Source organism: Xenopus tropicalis, chromosome 2 (genome assembly GCF_000004195.4).
Source record: "Xenopus tropicalis strain Nigerian chromosome 2, UCB_Xtro_10.0, whole genome shotgun sequence".
Lineage (NCBI taxonomy): Eukaryota > Metazoa > Chordata > Amphibia > Anura > Pipidae > Xenopus > Xenopus tropicalis.
This window is the reverse complement of record NC_030678.2, coordinates 113,900,104-113,914,908: the sequence shown is the minus strand read 5'-3', so window position 1 is coordinate 113,914,908 and position 14,805 is coordinate 113,900,104. Positions and strand designations below refer to the sequence as shown.

Genomic DNA, 14,805 nt, shown 5'->3' with positions numbered 1-14,805 from the left:
TCCACTGGCACACTTGTACATTTATACTGTATGATATAAGCCAGATTATTGTCCTGTGAAGAATTTGCTGGAAATTTCAGGCACTTTATTCACCTGGAAAAAGCTATTTTGGGTTGATCCTAAAGTAAAAAAGAAGTACATAGAGGACACCAAGTAAAGTTAATTTCATTCCCCACAAATATTTAATGCAAAACATAGTAGCTAACACAAAAGGCAATACCTCACTGCATGTACCTAATACAAGTATGGGATTTGTTATTCAGAATACTTTGGACTTGGGGCTTTCTGTATCTCCATACCTTAAGTCTATTAAGAATCATTTAAATATTAATTTAATCTTGTAGGATTGTTTTGACAATAAGGATACATCATGTCTTTGTTGGGATCAAGTCCATGGTACTGTTTTATTATCACACAGAAAAGGGAAATAATGTTTAAACATTTTAATTATTTGATTACAATAGAGTAGATGGCCTTCCTGTAACTTGGAACTTTTTGGATAATGCATTACCGGATAACAGATCCCATACCTGTACCTCAGTTACTTGGACTTGCTTTCGGAGTTGCAATGATCTTGGATCCATGTGTCATATTAGGTGGGCATGCCCCATAGCTATGGCACTATGGAAATAGATTGCACAGTTACTCTCCCACCTTTTAAATGCAGAAATACAAGTAAACCCATAGGTGATGCTGCTTGGACATACACTAACAGGGTAAAACAGTTCTGCACAGAAACTGATTTAACACATTTGCACAGCCACCAAGATAACACATCACAGCTAGCTGGAAAACAAGCACTCTCTTATATGAAAAAGTGATACAGAAATCAATTGCATCAGATTAAATGAACAAATAAAAGCACAGGTGGATGACACCATGGAACTTTTCGATAAAGTCTAGAACATCTGGAATTTCTACCAAGCATGTCTCATGTAATAGTAGAGCCTTGATGGGGGGAATCATTGCTAAACTTAAAGTTGTGTCTTGCACATGTTGTAGATAAATGGTGACAACCTTGAGAGTGGATGACAAACTTTCTCTTTCTATTTCAGTCAATATTAATAAAAGTTTTCTTTAGTTCTGTAATTCAGTTGAATTATTTCTTCCCTATTACGTTGACATGTATACAAACAGATGTTTGCTATTTCAACTGTTTATAAATGTAACTCTTAGTACACTGGTGCTTTAAGGACTGGTACTTTGCTCATTTGCAATCTGGAAGGAATTTCCCCCTTCTGAGATAAATTTGGGAAAGCTTTAGATACACTTAGGGGCCCATTTACTTACTTACGAACGGGCCGAATGCGTCCGATTGCGTTTTATTCGTAATGATCGGTATTTTGCGATTTTTTCGGAAAATTATCGCGACTTTTTCGTTACCAATACGATTTTGGTGGAAAAACGCGAGTTTTTCGTAGCCATTCCGAAAGTTGCGATTTTTTCGTAGCGTTAAAACTTGCGCAAAAAGTTGCGATTTTTTCGTAGTGTTAAAACTTGCGCAAAACGTCGCGCCTTTTAAGTTTTAACGCTACGAAAAAAGCGCAACTTTTCACGCAAGTTTTAACGCTACGAAAAAATCGCAACTTTCGGAATGGCTACGAAAAAAAAAAAAAGTCGCGATAATTTCCGAAAAGTCGTAAAGGCGCAAAAAAAAATCGCAAAAAATACGAAAAAGTCGCAAAATGTTCGTTTTCCAATCGGAATTTTTCCAATTCGGATTCGAATTCGTGGGTTAGTAAATCAGCCCCATAATGTATATAGATTGTCTATACACAAAAGTCAAAGTTGAAATGAGATTTATTGGCATTATTTATATAAAGAAATCTTAGAATATCAAACCATGATTTATGGTATCCAGTGGCTTATACCAATAAGTAATGGTAACGTGTAATCCTTCATCAATCTGCAATCAACCTGCCACTTTTAATAAATGGACCAAGGCTTATCATGGAGATGAATGTTAATCACAGTGCACTATGTTTAGCTGTTCCTCCACTGCTTGTCTCAATTCCATGTAGCACTAATCGCCAGCTTTGAGTGTTCTGCTAGTAATCACATGGTCTTCTTTCATCAAGCAGCATCGCAATTTTGAATCAGAGTTCACATATTTCGCTTTTAATGTGGCATTGTGGTTATTTTTGCCTCAAGGCTCTTTAAATCATCACCTATAAATCATGGTTGTAGTCTTAAACCTTTTTGCAATCATATACTGTTCAACTTATTTATAATGAAGCATTTCTCTTATATGGTTATGTAGCGCGCCTTGAATTTTCTGCTATTAAACATAATGAGTATTTCTTTATATGCTATATAAAGATCATAATTTGCAACTGAAATATGTAAGTGTTTTTATATTGATACCTGTTTGCACATAAGAATTTTTAGTTTGAGGGAAAGATTAAGTCTCTGAAAGGGATTGACTTAAGCAAAAATTAATGTAGATGTATTTTACTTATTAAAGGCTGATGTGTGATGAAACTCATAAAAAAAAGTTATAGGCATTATGAAGAATATAAAGTCTCTATGATGGACAAATGTGTATCTCAGAGGCACTGTTTAAAGATATAAGTACGTTTAGTGAGATTTTGACACATATCAAGCCCTGTTGTCTAATGTAAGTTCATGGCCCCGGGAGGTGCTTTATATAGAAAATCCTTTTGTCTAATATCTCGAGCACTCATACATTTGATTTCTTTGGTTTTGATATGTGTTGAGGTGCAACATAGGGCTCTACCATACTCGACATTCAAAAGGTGAACTTGTTGTTAGGGACTAATCATATAATGGGGACTGACAATAGTTTTGGGAGGCGAGAGAGAATGTCTATGTTTTTAGGACAAGGCAGACTCTTCAAGCAGTGTTTTATCTGTACTGGGAATATCATAATAACATTCTTGTGATATGTTTGTTCAAACATGTAATTCAAACATAAAAATGATTAGGTAGTGAGTTTAGGGTTATAATTATAAAGGTGGTGGCTTAAAAATACATTAAATATCGCCAATGATATGCATTTATAAATACATTTTTACAAGCTGCTAAATAATTTTCTGCAAGGGCTTAATTTATCAACATTCAAATTCATATTTTTACTGAGATTCATATTTTTTTTTGCTTTTGATTTTGGGTTTACAAAACTCAAATGTTTGAAATTTAAGAGAAAAAAAAAAAAAATATAAATGTAAAACTTCAGCATCTAAAATCTTGTAAGTTCATGTAGAAATCAATGGGACCTATTGAAAATGATGAGTAGAAAGCAAATTCACTGCATTCAAGTTTTTTTGTTGTTGTTTAATTCAATCAAATTTTTAGTACAGGTATGGGATCCCTTATCTGGAAATCCATTATCCATAAAGTTCTGAATTACAGAAAGTCCATCTCCCATAGACTCCATTATAAGAAAATAATTTTAATTTTTTAAAATGATTTCCTTTTTCTCTGTATAATAAAACAGTACCTTGTACTTGATCCCAACTAAGATATAATTAATCCTTATTGAATGCAAAACAATCCTATTGGGTTTATTCAATATTTAAATTATTTTTAGCATTCCCCAGATCTCCCATACCTGTCTACACATTTTTAAATAAATAAGCACAAATTTGAGTTTGGTAAGTTAGTTATGTTGTATCAGGAACCGATTTACCTCGGCTTTAGCCAAACACGTTTTTTCCCCTACAGGTTTCTTTTAAAAAATGAAAAGCTCAGTAGGTTTTAGGTGCCAAGGTTTTTATTTTTTTCAAAAACCTGCTTGGAGGAAAAAAGTGAATACAGAAACCAAGCATCAGTTCAAAAGTGGCTTGTTATTAAATCAACAAAATAGAAAAAAAATCAAACAATCACAAATTCAAATTTTCTCAGCCTATGTAACAGAATAGGGTTATTCAGCTTTATACAGTACATACTCTGGTTTGCTCTGATATTGATTTTTTTTCCTAGAATAATTTTTTTTTAAATTCTTTGCATAGACAAAATTAAAAATGACCAACAGTTTAGCATTTATTCAACACTTGTTCATGATGAGAACAGTAAATAATAACTCTGTTTTAACACTGTTTTATGGTCACACATATTGTTGTTATAATAATGTTAATAAGATAACATGAACCACAGTAGGAGGAAAACTCAATATGCATTATTAATAAAAATTGATCTAACAGCTAGGGTTTTCTTGCTTTTCTGCCATTATCTTTATGCACTTAGAGAAAACTGTTGGTTTTATATATTTCATAAAGCCAAAATGTGAGTCAAAATGTGACTAGCTATACCACTAACTGTCTACACTTGTAAACATATTGTGCAAAAAATCTTCAGTGGCCGGCACACTCTTAAAATTTCTCAAAAAACTTTATTTAAGACATGTTGTTTTAAAAGAATCCGACATTTCGGTCCTCAACAGGATCTTTCTCAATTTGGAACAGGGTCATTCAATTTAGAAAATCAAAGGATAAAACAGAATATAGTGTAATACCCTTTATTAAAAATAGTCCTGCTGCAGTACAGGCTACTTACAGTATCTGGATAAGATAAGTGAATCACGTAGAGCTGTTTGTGATACGTTTTGTTCTCTACTGCATTAAGTGGAGAATGGAGAACCTTGTTATTATTTGGAGTTATAGGCACAATTCTTTCACTTTAGTTCATTAACTTTTGAAACATATTGCACTATTTTGTATTTGTATTTTTATTTTTCATGCGCTTCCAACACATTGGTTCTGCACATTTTTTTCTTTGAAACTTTCAACATGTCTATAAGATTATCTGCATAGTATATTGTATTGCTCGTTAAATTCCTAAATGGATAATGGTTGTGACTTTCTCTCATGTAAATGGATAGACTTTAATATCATTTGATATAGTATACATAACATACATAACACTAATCTCCTTTGTTATGATGTAATGTGTGGATCTGTCCTCCATCTTAGTTTTTGTAACATAGGATCAGTGTGTGTGTGTGTGTGTGTGTGTGTAAGGCAGATAAGTCTTAAAAACTAGTTGGACTGAATCTATAAAGGTGCCTTTTGCCAGCTCTAATTAAAAAAAGTTAATTCTAAAGCTTGATTCCTAGCATACAGCTATTGTACATACAGCTATTGATCATTGTTTAGGTAGAGGAATCTTTTAACAGATACAGAAATGTACCTAATTTAAATCAGAATGAATTATTATCCTCCCGCATTTGAACATGCAATCAATACCTATTTATACATTTGAGATATCATAAGCACATGCTTTAATAAAACCATTAAGACTAAATTGAAAAGTACTTTCCTTTAAATTAAATAAACACGGTGTAGGTAGGGCCCCCACTACATACTATCTGCAACAGATACAATACAAAACATTTTTTTGGTGTGTTTTTCCCATTTAAAAATGTAATTTAAAAACATTATTTTATTGTAAAGCATTATTTATGTGACTATTGTGTTTGTAACAAACCCTTACAAATGAAAGATTTAGTTATTGACAGTATAGCAAGAGCACACTATCATATAACATTTTCATTTATAAAATACAGTAACCTCCCAGAATGATGTTGTTATGTTGATTTCTACTATGTTATGTGATACAGATTTGACTCCCCTCTAGTCTCAATGCATTTGATAACTGTATTAACGTTAGTATCTTCATATAGAGATTAAAACAGCAAAATTAAATATATTTTGTTCTGCACAGATATTAAACTATCATTCTGAAAACAATGTATATAGGTTTATGTACTAAAATACAGGTACATTCAAAATAAAAATACTACATTTTAAGGAGAAGGATGTCACTGCCCTGTAGAGCTTACAGTCTAAGTGGGATGATATATTACACACAGGAATAAGAGTATAATAAGTGCTGCTTTACAGAAAAGGTAGAAATGTTATTCCTGGTTTCATTTAACATCATTTATTTTCTTGACTAATTTACCTTCAAGAACCTTGGCTGGGTTATCTTCTAGTTAAAGCTAAAGTTATAGCTATAATGCTAATAACACAGAATGAAATAGAAAGCCATCACACAGAATGAAAAAAAGTACTGAAGAGTTCCCTTTAAATGTATTACGTATTAAGTGGCCATTGTGCCACTTGTCCAAAAACTTTTCTTGTGTAGTGTAAGTGCTACGGGCCTGCCAGCATTGGCACTCTAAAATGTCTATGCAAATAATAGATATTAAGTTAGAGAGAGAGAAGTTACTTGTGAGTACCTACTATTCTTCAAACAACTGTGTTATTCTACTTACATATGGATACAGCATGTATATAGCAGATGATATAAAGGTTAAACAATTTAAAAAGGGTTGCAAATATTAATTTTCTTAAGTATTCTTTTTTATTCTAACTAATGCACTAACAGGCAAGATAAAACCAGTTTTATTCCACTGATTTCTGCCACCTAGATTAATGCTGTCAATGAAATGGGCTAAAGAATATTACAGTAACCGTAAGAAAATTAGTTTTCAGATATTTAGTAGTATTTTGGCCACCTGTCGCAAAATGCAATTTACTTTCATCTAAAGGAACCATTTGGTGTTCAGATATGTAATGTTCTATGCATTCAGCTGTGCCATTGGCATATTTGACAAGATTTATGGAGGACAACCTGTATCTGTAAATATGCTAATATCAAATGTGTGCATGTGTAAAGCACTGATTGTGTGTAGTATGCCCTTTTATAAACTGTGCTTGGGTGACTAGGATTAGTAAACTGATTTATAAATAGTTTTACTATAGTTTTAGGCTTTCAATTTAGCTAGCAATAGAACTTGTAAGATCAAGTTTAAAACCCAGACAGTCATGTTACTTTGAATATGTTGAAAAGAGTAAGCTGAACAAAATGATAAACAAGTCACCCTCTGCTATGTGAAACAAGAAAATGGTTGCAAGGAAACCACTGTGATCAAATGTAATAATAATATCAATAATAATAATGTTACATTTGTGATGTGTTACTTACAGCTTCCAAATTTTAAGGGGCATGCATGGGCGTCCATGGGAAAGTCTTCTAGTTGCATTGGGCATTCAGCTGAAATAGTCAGTCTGTCCAGGTCCAAACAGGAAAAAAAAAACACAGAATTAAACCATTGACGTTTGTAAGGAAATTTCAATAGCAGCTGTGGCACATATGAAAAAAACTTTAAAACGAGGCTTCATGCATTCTGCTTCCTGTTCTTGATATTAATCAATAATCTAGTACTATATTATCTACCTATGTAATATTAAATCAGGAGTGGAAAAATATGCATGCAATAACTTCAACTTTAAAGTGATGCATACGAGAACTTTTTCATATACACTGGATAGATATGGCAGTGATGAATTGAAGGAGTACACCTGCTACTACTTACTTGGTGGAATATACAGTATATCTGTCATAAGATGCACTTTAGAAAAGAAACAGAAACAAGCCCTGGGTGGTTGGAAAATTATTTTATTGGATATAGATATATAATATTGGGGGTTCAGTCCAGTGGCAGAGGTAGCAATACCTCTTACACCCAGAGTAGTAGTAGGTACAGTATGCACTTGTGTTTTATTCACAGCAGTGTTTTTCCACAAGACAAGGCACTTATCAATTTCACACACAACATAAGCAAACAAATTAAATTACATTCTTCTGAACAGACTGATCCATTAGTAACCTGCTTTGTAATAGTGCTTTTGCCACTAATAGAGCAACCCAATCGAGTAAATTCAAAAATGTCAATAGCCTTTTTGCTATGTGTGGTCTCATTTACTGAATATAGCTCACACCTAACCTGTGTGAACCCATTTCTATTCTCCACATTTCAGATGTCTCAGAAAGCATTTAAATGATGGCAGGGCCAGAAGCTTTTTTTCTTTGTTTTTATTGTTTGGCTGGCTTTGCATTCAGATGCCAAACCCTGTAAAACCCGAACCGGCATTAGTTATTAAAGTCAATGGGATAAGATATACTGTAAGTTGTTGTGTTAAAAAATGTTTGATGCCATTTTTTACACAGTATTTTCAAGCAACTGTTGGTTTTTACACAGGAATTTTATGCCAAAAAGTTTTATGCCCAAAAAAAACCAACCCAACTTGGTGCATACACTCTTAAACAGCGATGCCTGACAATCAGACTGTGATATGCGGTGTATATTGCATTTGTTTTTATACAGCATTTACACAGCTTTGTTCTTTTACAACAGTTGTCCTTTTTTAACTGTATCATCTTCTGTCTGTGTGGGTGCATCCATACATTAGAATTTACCATAGGGGAACACTGGATCAACTAATAACCTGATTTCCCATATATATATAGGGGTATCAGGCAATTTCATGGTCTGCACTTCTGTATAATGATGAGAAAAATTTTTGGCAGGCACAGATTTGTAGCAAAATTCTGCATTTTCGCTCATAACTAGTTCTGTATAGAAATTTAATCCATTAGTCCTGTCAAATGTAGAGTAAGGCTAAACTGTACACCTTCCAAATGACCTCTAGGATAGGATGTTAAAAGAACAAAGTAAATCCATTTCTAAACCTATTCTACAAGGACAACTTGTATTTTTCTGTTATGGGTTTATATGAGCAAACATTATTGTGAACATCTTGGGATTCTATATATCATAGTGATTCATGTCTTACAACCTATTCATGAAAATATCTGAATCATCAAGCAGCCATGTTTTCATTGTATTCCATAATAAAATATACCCCCCTTTAAAAAGATCTATTAAGAAGACAAGGTTACACTATTTATTCCTTGAGTAAATGCATTTGCTAAGTTTTTCAATTCATCCTTCACTAAGTCAAGGTTTGCTTGGCATGTATGGGTAATCTGACTGAATATCATTGTTAGGACACTACTATACAGTACACAGACTTGGTTACTGAAATTTACCAGTTTGGGGTTCTTTTTAGGGGGAGTATTTTTATCCACACCAGAAATCTAATTTTATACAAGCAATTCATCTAGCACAACCCATACATAAGGGGCAGGTTTATTAAAGTGTGAAATTAGAGCTTGCTACTGTGAAATTACTCCTCTCTCTATTTCTATGTGATTTTTAAAGGCATATTTATCAAGGGGTGAAAGTTAGTGTTCACCATTTAAAAAGTGCACTTCTAAAAATCCATTAGAAATGAAAAATGAGCTCTTAATTCTTTGCCCTATGTGTTCCTTAAACTAGCAATTTTATATTAAAGGCATATCTCAGACATTGGGGCCGATTCACTAAAGGTCGATAACGCTTATTGCATGCCTTTTTTGCATTAAAAAGCATGCGATAAATAAGTATTGATTCATCAAAGTCATATTGCATGCGTTAAATAGCGCGCTACAGCAATGCGTTATTTTTCATGCATTGCTTTAATTATCGAATGGAAATAATACTAACGCATGATTCACAAAGACATATGAGGCGTTAAACGCGCTAAATATCGCATTAGTCGGTTCGAAGATTAACACCTACTTAAAGAAAATTGTGGTTCATGAGCTTTTGGCAACACAACATGGACTTTGCAGTGGGATTTTTTCAAGTATGTGTTGGCCCTAGAGTGATGCATCCTCCAGTTTTCAGAGAAATGGTAATTTTCAGAACAATAGTTTTGCGCCGGAAAATAACGCAAGAAAAATGCTCATCGTGAGTTAAATAATGCAAAGAACATTGCTTCTTAATTATGACACGTGTCCTTTTAGTGATTTGAGTGTGAATCGGCCCCATTTTGTCTTAGGGTTACAATCCGTCCCCGTTCTACGGTGATCTACCCCATTTTAGAGTCTCAGTCTCCACAGGAAGTGTCCCCGCTTCATCATTTTGTCCCCCTGCCACCCCAAAGCAGGCATTCCACCCAGCCAATCTCATCGCAGTAGCTCAGCCTCAGCTCTCACAGACTGCCCCCTCCCAGCGCACCTGTGTTCTGTGCATAAAACTGTCTTTTACAAACTTTGGGTGCTGCCTTTAGTGTGGGGCTGCTTTCCTGTCAGTGCCAGAGAGAAGCGGGGGTACTTAACGCTACATGTTATCTTGGTGCAGGGCTGCATTCCTGCCAGTGCTGGAGAGAAGCATGGGCACAGAACTCAGAGTTATCTTGGTGACAGCTGTATTCCTGCTGTGGAGAAGCTGGGAGGGGGGCAGCAGCCTGATTGATTATTGCAAGGCTGTGAACTGCCTGACAGGATTGTTTATTTTTTTTATGGAGCTCCTGACTGAGCCACTGTTTGAAGGACTGGATGAAAGGCCTGCTTTATATCTGCTGCTGCTGCTGCTGCTGCTGGTGGTGAGTTTCCATTCCACAGATTCTTAAATAAGAGGAAGAGTGGGGGACATTTTTTGCATAAGTCTGCAAACTACAAACTGTAAAGGGCTGTGTTAAGTGAGTCAAGAAGTGGTCGAATAGTACTAATTTTTTCACAATTAAGTTGGAATTATTATTATTATTTATATAGCGCCATCAATTTACACAGCGCTTTACAGAATAAAGGGGTACAAAAGACAGAACAGTTAACATGTACATATAAACAATTCACAAAAATAGTTTGCAGGTAAATTTGGATGAGGATCGGAGACACTAGGGGGAGGGCCAGCAAGAGCTTACATTCGAAAAGGGAGTGCTGAGACATAAGGTCAGGATAACTAGCATGGTGTTAGAGTTCCTGTAGGTGTGTAAAGTGACAGTAAGTGCAGAGTGGAATGCATATATCCCGCTATATATATTTTTGAGCATTTGACATCAAGTTGGCACTTTAATACTGATATTTGTTATAGAGGCATGTGAAATTGGCACTATATATATGCATATATACTGTATGTGGTTTATAGATATAATGCATTTATAATGCAGCTGCACTACAGAGGAGGAAATATGTGGGCATGGCCTTGAGTGTGGCCAAAAAAGTTGAGTGTGGTCAATGATATTCCTATCATTATTAAATGTATTTTAATAGAATTACATGAAAACTTCTGCACTGTTTTTTTTTTTTGTTTTTTGTTTTTTTTAAATGAATGCAATTTTTGGTGCATTTTTAGTCAGTATAATAAGAGGTGTGAACCTAGAAAATGCTGGTCTGCCTGACCACAAAAGATCCAAAAACAGCTAGATATCAATTTTAATCAAACTTGATTGTTTTTTAGATGAGAGAGGTAAATTCCATGGTCGTGCTGCTTTTGTCTGGTCTCCTATAGTGATGAGCAGATCTGTCCGTTTCGCTTCACTGTAAAATTTGCGAAACTTCAGAAAAATGTGCTATGTGGCGAAAAAATTGCGAAATGCAGCTAACCCATCACTTTTTTGTGGTGTAGCTTTTTTTTTTTATGTGACCGTGACTTTTTTTTACGCCATGTATTTGGTGCGACTGGATCGTTTTGAGCATGACTGCAACTTATTTTTCTGTTGATGCAACTGTGACTTTTTCCTCACTCTACAAATTTTTGCTGAGCCTACAGTTTTAGAATCTCTATAACAGTAACTCTGTAAGGGGTATAAGTGACTCTGCACATACACATGCTCACGGTTGATGCAAATTGTCAAGCAGAAAATGAGGTACTAATCAGTTTTATTTTATGACATTTATATTTTATATATACACAGTAAATTGTGAGTGGGTCCCTAAGCTCAGTAACTGACAGCAGCACAGAGCATGTGCAGAGAATCAGCAGAAAAGAAGATGGGGAGCTACTGGGGTGTCTTTGAAGGCACAGATCCTCCATGCTAATTGTCTGTGGTTGCCTTGGGCTGGTACAGAACCCCAAAACATAATGGGCCTGATTCACTAAAGTGCGATAAAAATGATCGCACGCTTTTTTGCGTTAAATAAGTCGCGATAATTAGCGCACGATTCACCATAGTATTATCCCGTGAAGTTAAGTCGCCATTTTCGCATGCGGTATTTTTCGCGCTAGTTTTAACGCATGCGTTAATTTCCGCGCTGAAAAGAATACGATCGCATGATTCACTAGAACTTAGGTGCGCTAAATATCGCATTCGGCTATGCGAAAATTAACACCTACTACAGGCAGGAAAAAAATTATAGAAAAGTACAGTAAATGAGTTTTTGCCAATAAAATATGGACTTACAGTATTATTTATTCAAGTATGTGTCTTTTTACTCAATTTTACTAAAGTCTTGGCATGTATGGAATTTCGCTACTATTATACAGTACAATAGTGGTAAAAATTTAGTCGCCAAAATATACAGTACAATAGTGGTAAATATTTAGTCGCCAAAATATACAGTACTATAGCGGTGAATATGTTGTCGCCAAAATATACAGTACTATAGCGGTGAATATGTTATCGCCAAAATATTTAGTCGCGATATTATACAGTACAATAGCGGTAAATCTTTAGTCACACAAAATACATTACTAGGTATAATAATTATAGAAAAGTACAGTAAATGAGCTTTTGCCAATAAAATATGGCAATAAAAGTGCTATTTATTCAAGTATGTGTTTCCCCTAGAGTGACGCAGCCGCCAGTTTGCAGGGAAATGGTCATTTTTAATACAGTAATTTTACGAAAGTATTGGCGTGTATGGCTAACATGGCGTGCGTTCATTTGCGCGACTATTTATATGCGGCTACAAGTGATGAAATGTTTTACCAGGCATGGATTCGCAGCGAATTTTTCATGCGTTTCGCAAAACAATCCGCCAATGGCAAAACGCATAAAAAAATTCCCCACGCGAAAATTCCCCGCACGTCCAAAAATTGACAAAGGCTTCAAAAAATAATAGTCACGGGCAACAACTTGCGTTAATTAGTACGTAGCGTATTTTCTGCCGAGTGTGATAACTCTAGCACTTCTTTTTTTTTCTTACTTATATTTTTATTGGTTTTTGTGGGGTTTTTTTTGCACATACAGCACCTATCTAGCACTCTGTGCTCTCCCAGGGCAAAATGTCGCCAATTTTATGCTGCCGATTGTCGCGTGAGTAATGTCGCGACAATTAGCGCATGCGATAAATAGCGAGCATGCGAAAAATACCGCGCACGCTATTTATCGCGACAAAAATATCGCATGAAATACCGCTCGTAAAATAGCGCAAGTATGCTTATAGTGAATTGTGCGAAAAGTCGCGAAAATTAAGACGCAATAAAATTTTTACCGCACGCTATAAATAGCGCACGTTTTATCGCACTTTAGTGAATCGGGCCCACTGTGCCCCATTTTTAGCCTATTTGTTGCGATTTAGTGCTCCTCTAGCATACAGATGTCTGTGATGACAGATTAAAATTATTTATAGCAATTAAGTGGTAAAAGTATTTTGTGTATAAGTTGAAAGTGCCTTGTGTGTCATAATGATTTATGCCACAACTGAAGGGCAGTGGTTAAATATGCACGCGGTCAACATTCTAATTTCTGTCCATTAATAATAGCTTTCATTGAAATTAAAAATTGAAGATGGTGGCTAAGTTACTTGAAAAAAACTTTCTTTCTTAGAACATTTATTAGACATAAACCCATTGAAACAAACACTAGTTCTTTTGCATAGGACACTGTTTGTGCACATTGGGCACTATTTTAAGATTTTATTCCTGAAATAACATGAGTACCCAATATTTTGCTTAATATCTTGTGTAACGCACCCTAAAAGCCACCAAACAGAGGATACTGCAAAAGAGTTGAGTATTAGCTAAACTGATTTTGCAAATTGTGCATTTATGTTTGCAAAGTGAAAATCGGCGCTATATTCACGCACAATAAATATGCAGAGAGGGCATGCTCATGCAGAATTTTATCATTTAGAGGAAAATGTGCACAAAACAACCATTTGCGAAAAAATATGAGCTGCCCCAACTTTATAAATATCCCCACTGTCTATAACTGTGTAACTTGTACATGGACATCAGGCCCCCCATTGTGGCTCACACACAAGATTTTGGGATGATGCCTTAATAAGAGTGTCCGCTCTAGTGTTGGATTTCAAAAGAATAAAGGAAAGATTTATATATTTTAGAAAGTAACATGTATTATACACAACTTACATGATAGCAAACTATTATTTCTTAGGGTGACAGGTCCCCTTTAAATCTGCTGCTACTAACAAAATAAAATCACAAGATTGTTGGTGTACTACCAAACACAATAACACTTTGTGGCAAGGTTTGTCCAGCCGTTGTTCATAGCACCTAATCAACTGTTGTTATTTACATCTGATTGGCTTGCCATGTTAATTAAACAAAGTAAATATTTTACAACTCTGCTTTACCTCCCAACAGACTCCTGATTCTAAATTAGGTTGCACATTTGGAATGCATTACAGATAAGAATGCTATTTGTTATTTTGTTGCTTTTATTAGATGAATAATTTAAAATATTTGAAAGAGCCAGTGTCATTTTCACTGGCCATCTAGTTGGCAGACATAATATGGAAGCGAAAAAACCTATAGGATTATGTATAGGTTATAATGTTTCTAGGGCAGGTGACATTTATTATTTCTTATTTTACTTCAAAATAAGTCACCAAGCTAAATGTGTCAATTCTGTGACTTAAAGGGGACCTGTCACTCCAAATTTGTTTCTGTTGTGCTAGACAAGCAAAATAAGCTTCACTTACACTATATAAATTATATAAACCTTGTTTCCTTCAGTCTTGGAATTGCACAATCACAGACAAGCAGAAAGGCGCCATTTCTGGACTCTATTATTAAGGCAAGTTTTATATTAACCTAAAATCTTGTGTATGTGCCAGAATAGGGGACCTGATGTCCATGCACTGGCTACACAATTAGATGGTGAGGAAAGAGGGGGAAAGTGAGTGCTGAATGGAAAGTAATTGTCTGCCCTACCTCTGTGCCAAAGGCAATACATAATTGACAGCTGGGATTTTTTAATGCCTATATAA

The 14,805-nt window shown here is 35.0% G+C and overlaps 1 protein-coding gene across 2 annotated transcripts in view; it reads right to left on the bottom strand.

The window, feature by feature from the left end:
- Positions 1–14,805, bottom strand: part of gabra5 (gamma-aminobutyric acid (GABA) A receptor, alpha 5) — an 88,696-nt gene that overhangs the window by 37,681 nt on the left and 36,210 nt on the right. For both annotated transcript variants that reach the window (XM_004911809.4, XM_004911810.4), the window contains one exon: positions 6,949–7,031. In XM_004911809.4, coding sequence (XP_004911866.1) covers positions 6,949–7,031 — 83 coding nt within the window. The remainder of the gene's footprint in view (positions 1–6,948; positions 7,032–14,805) is intronic.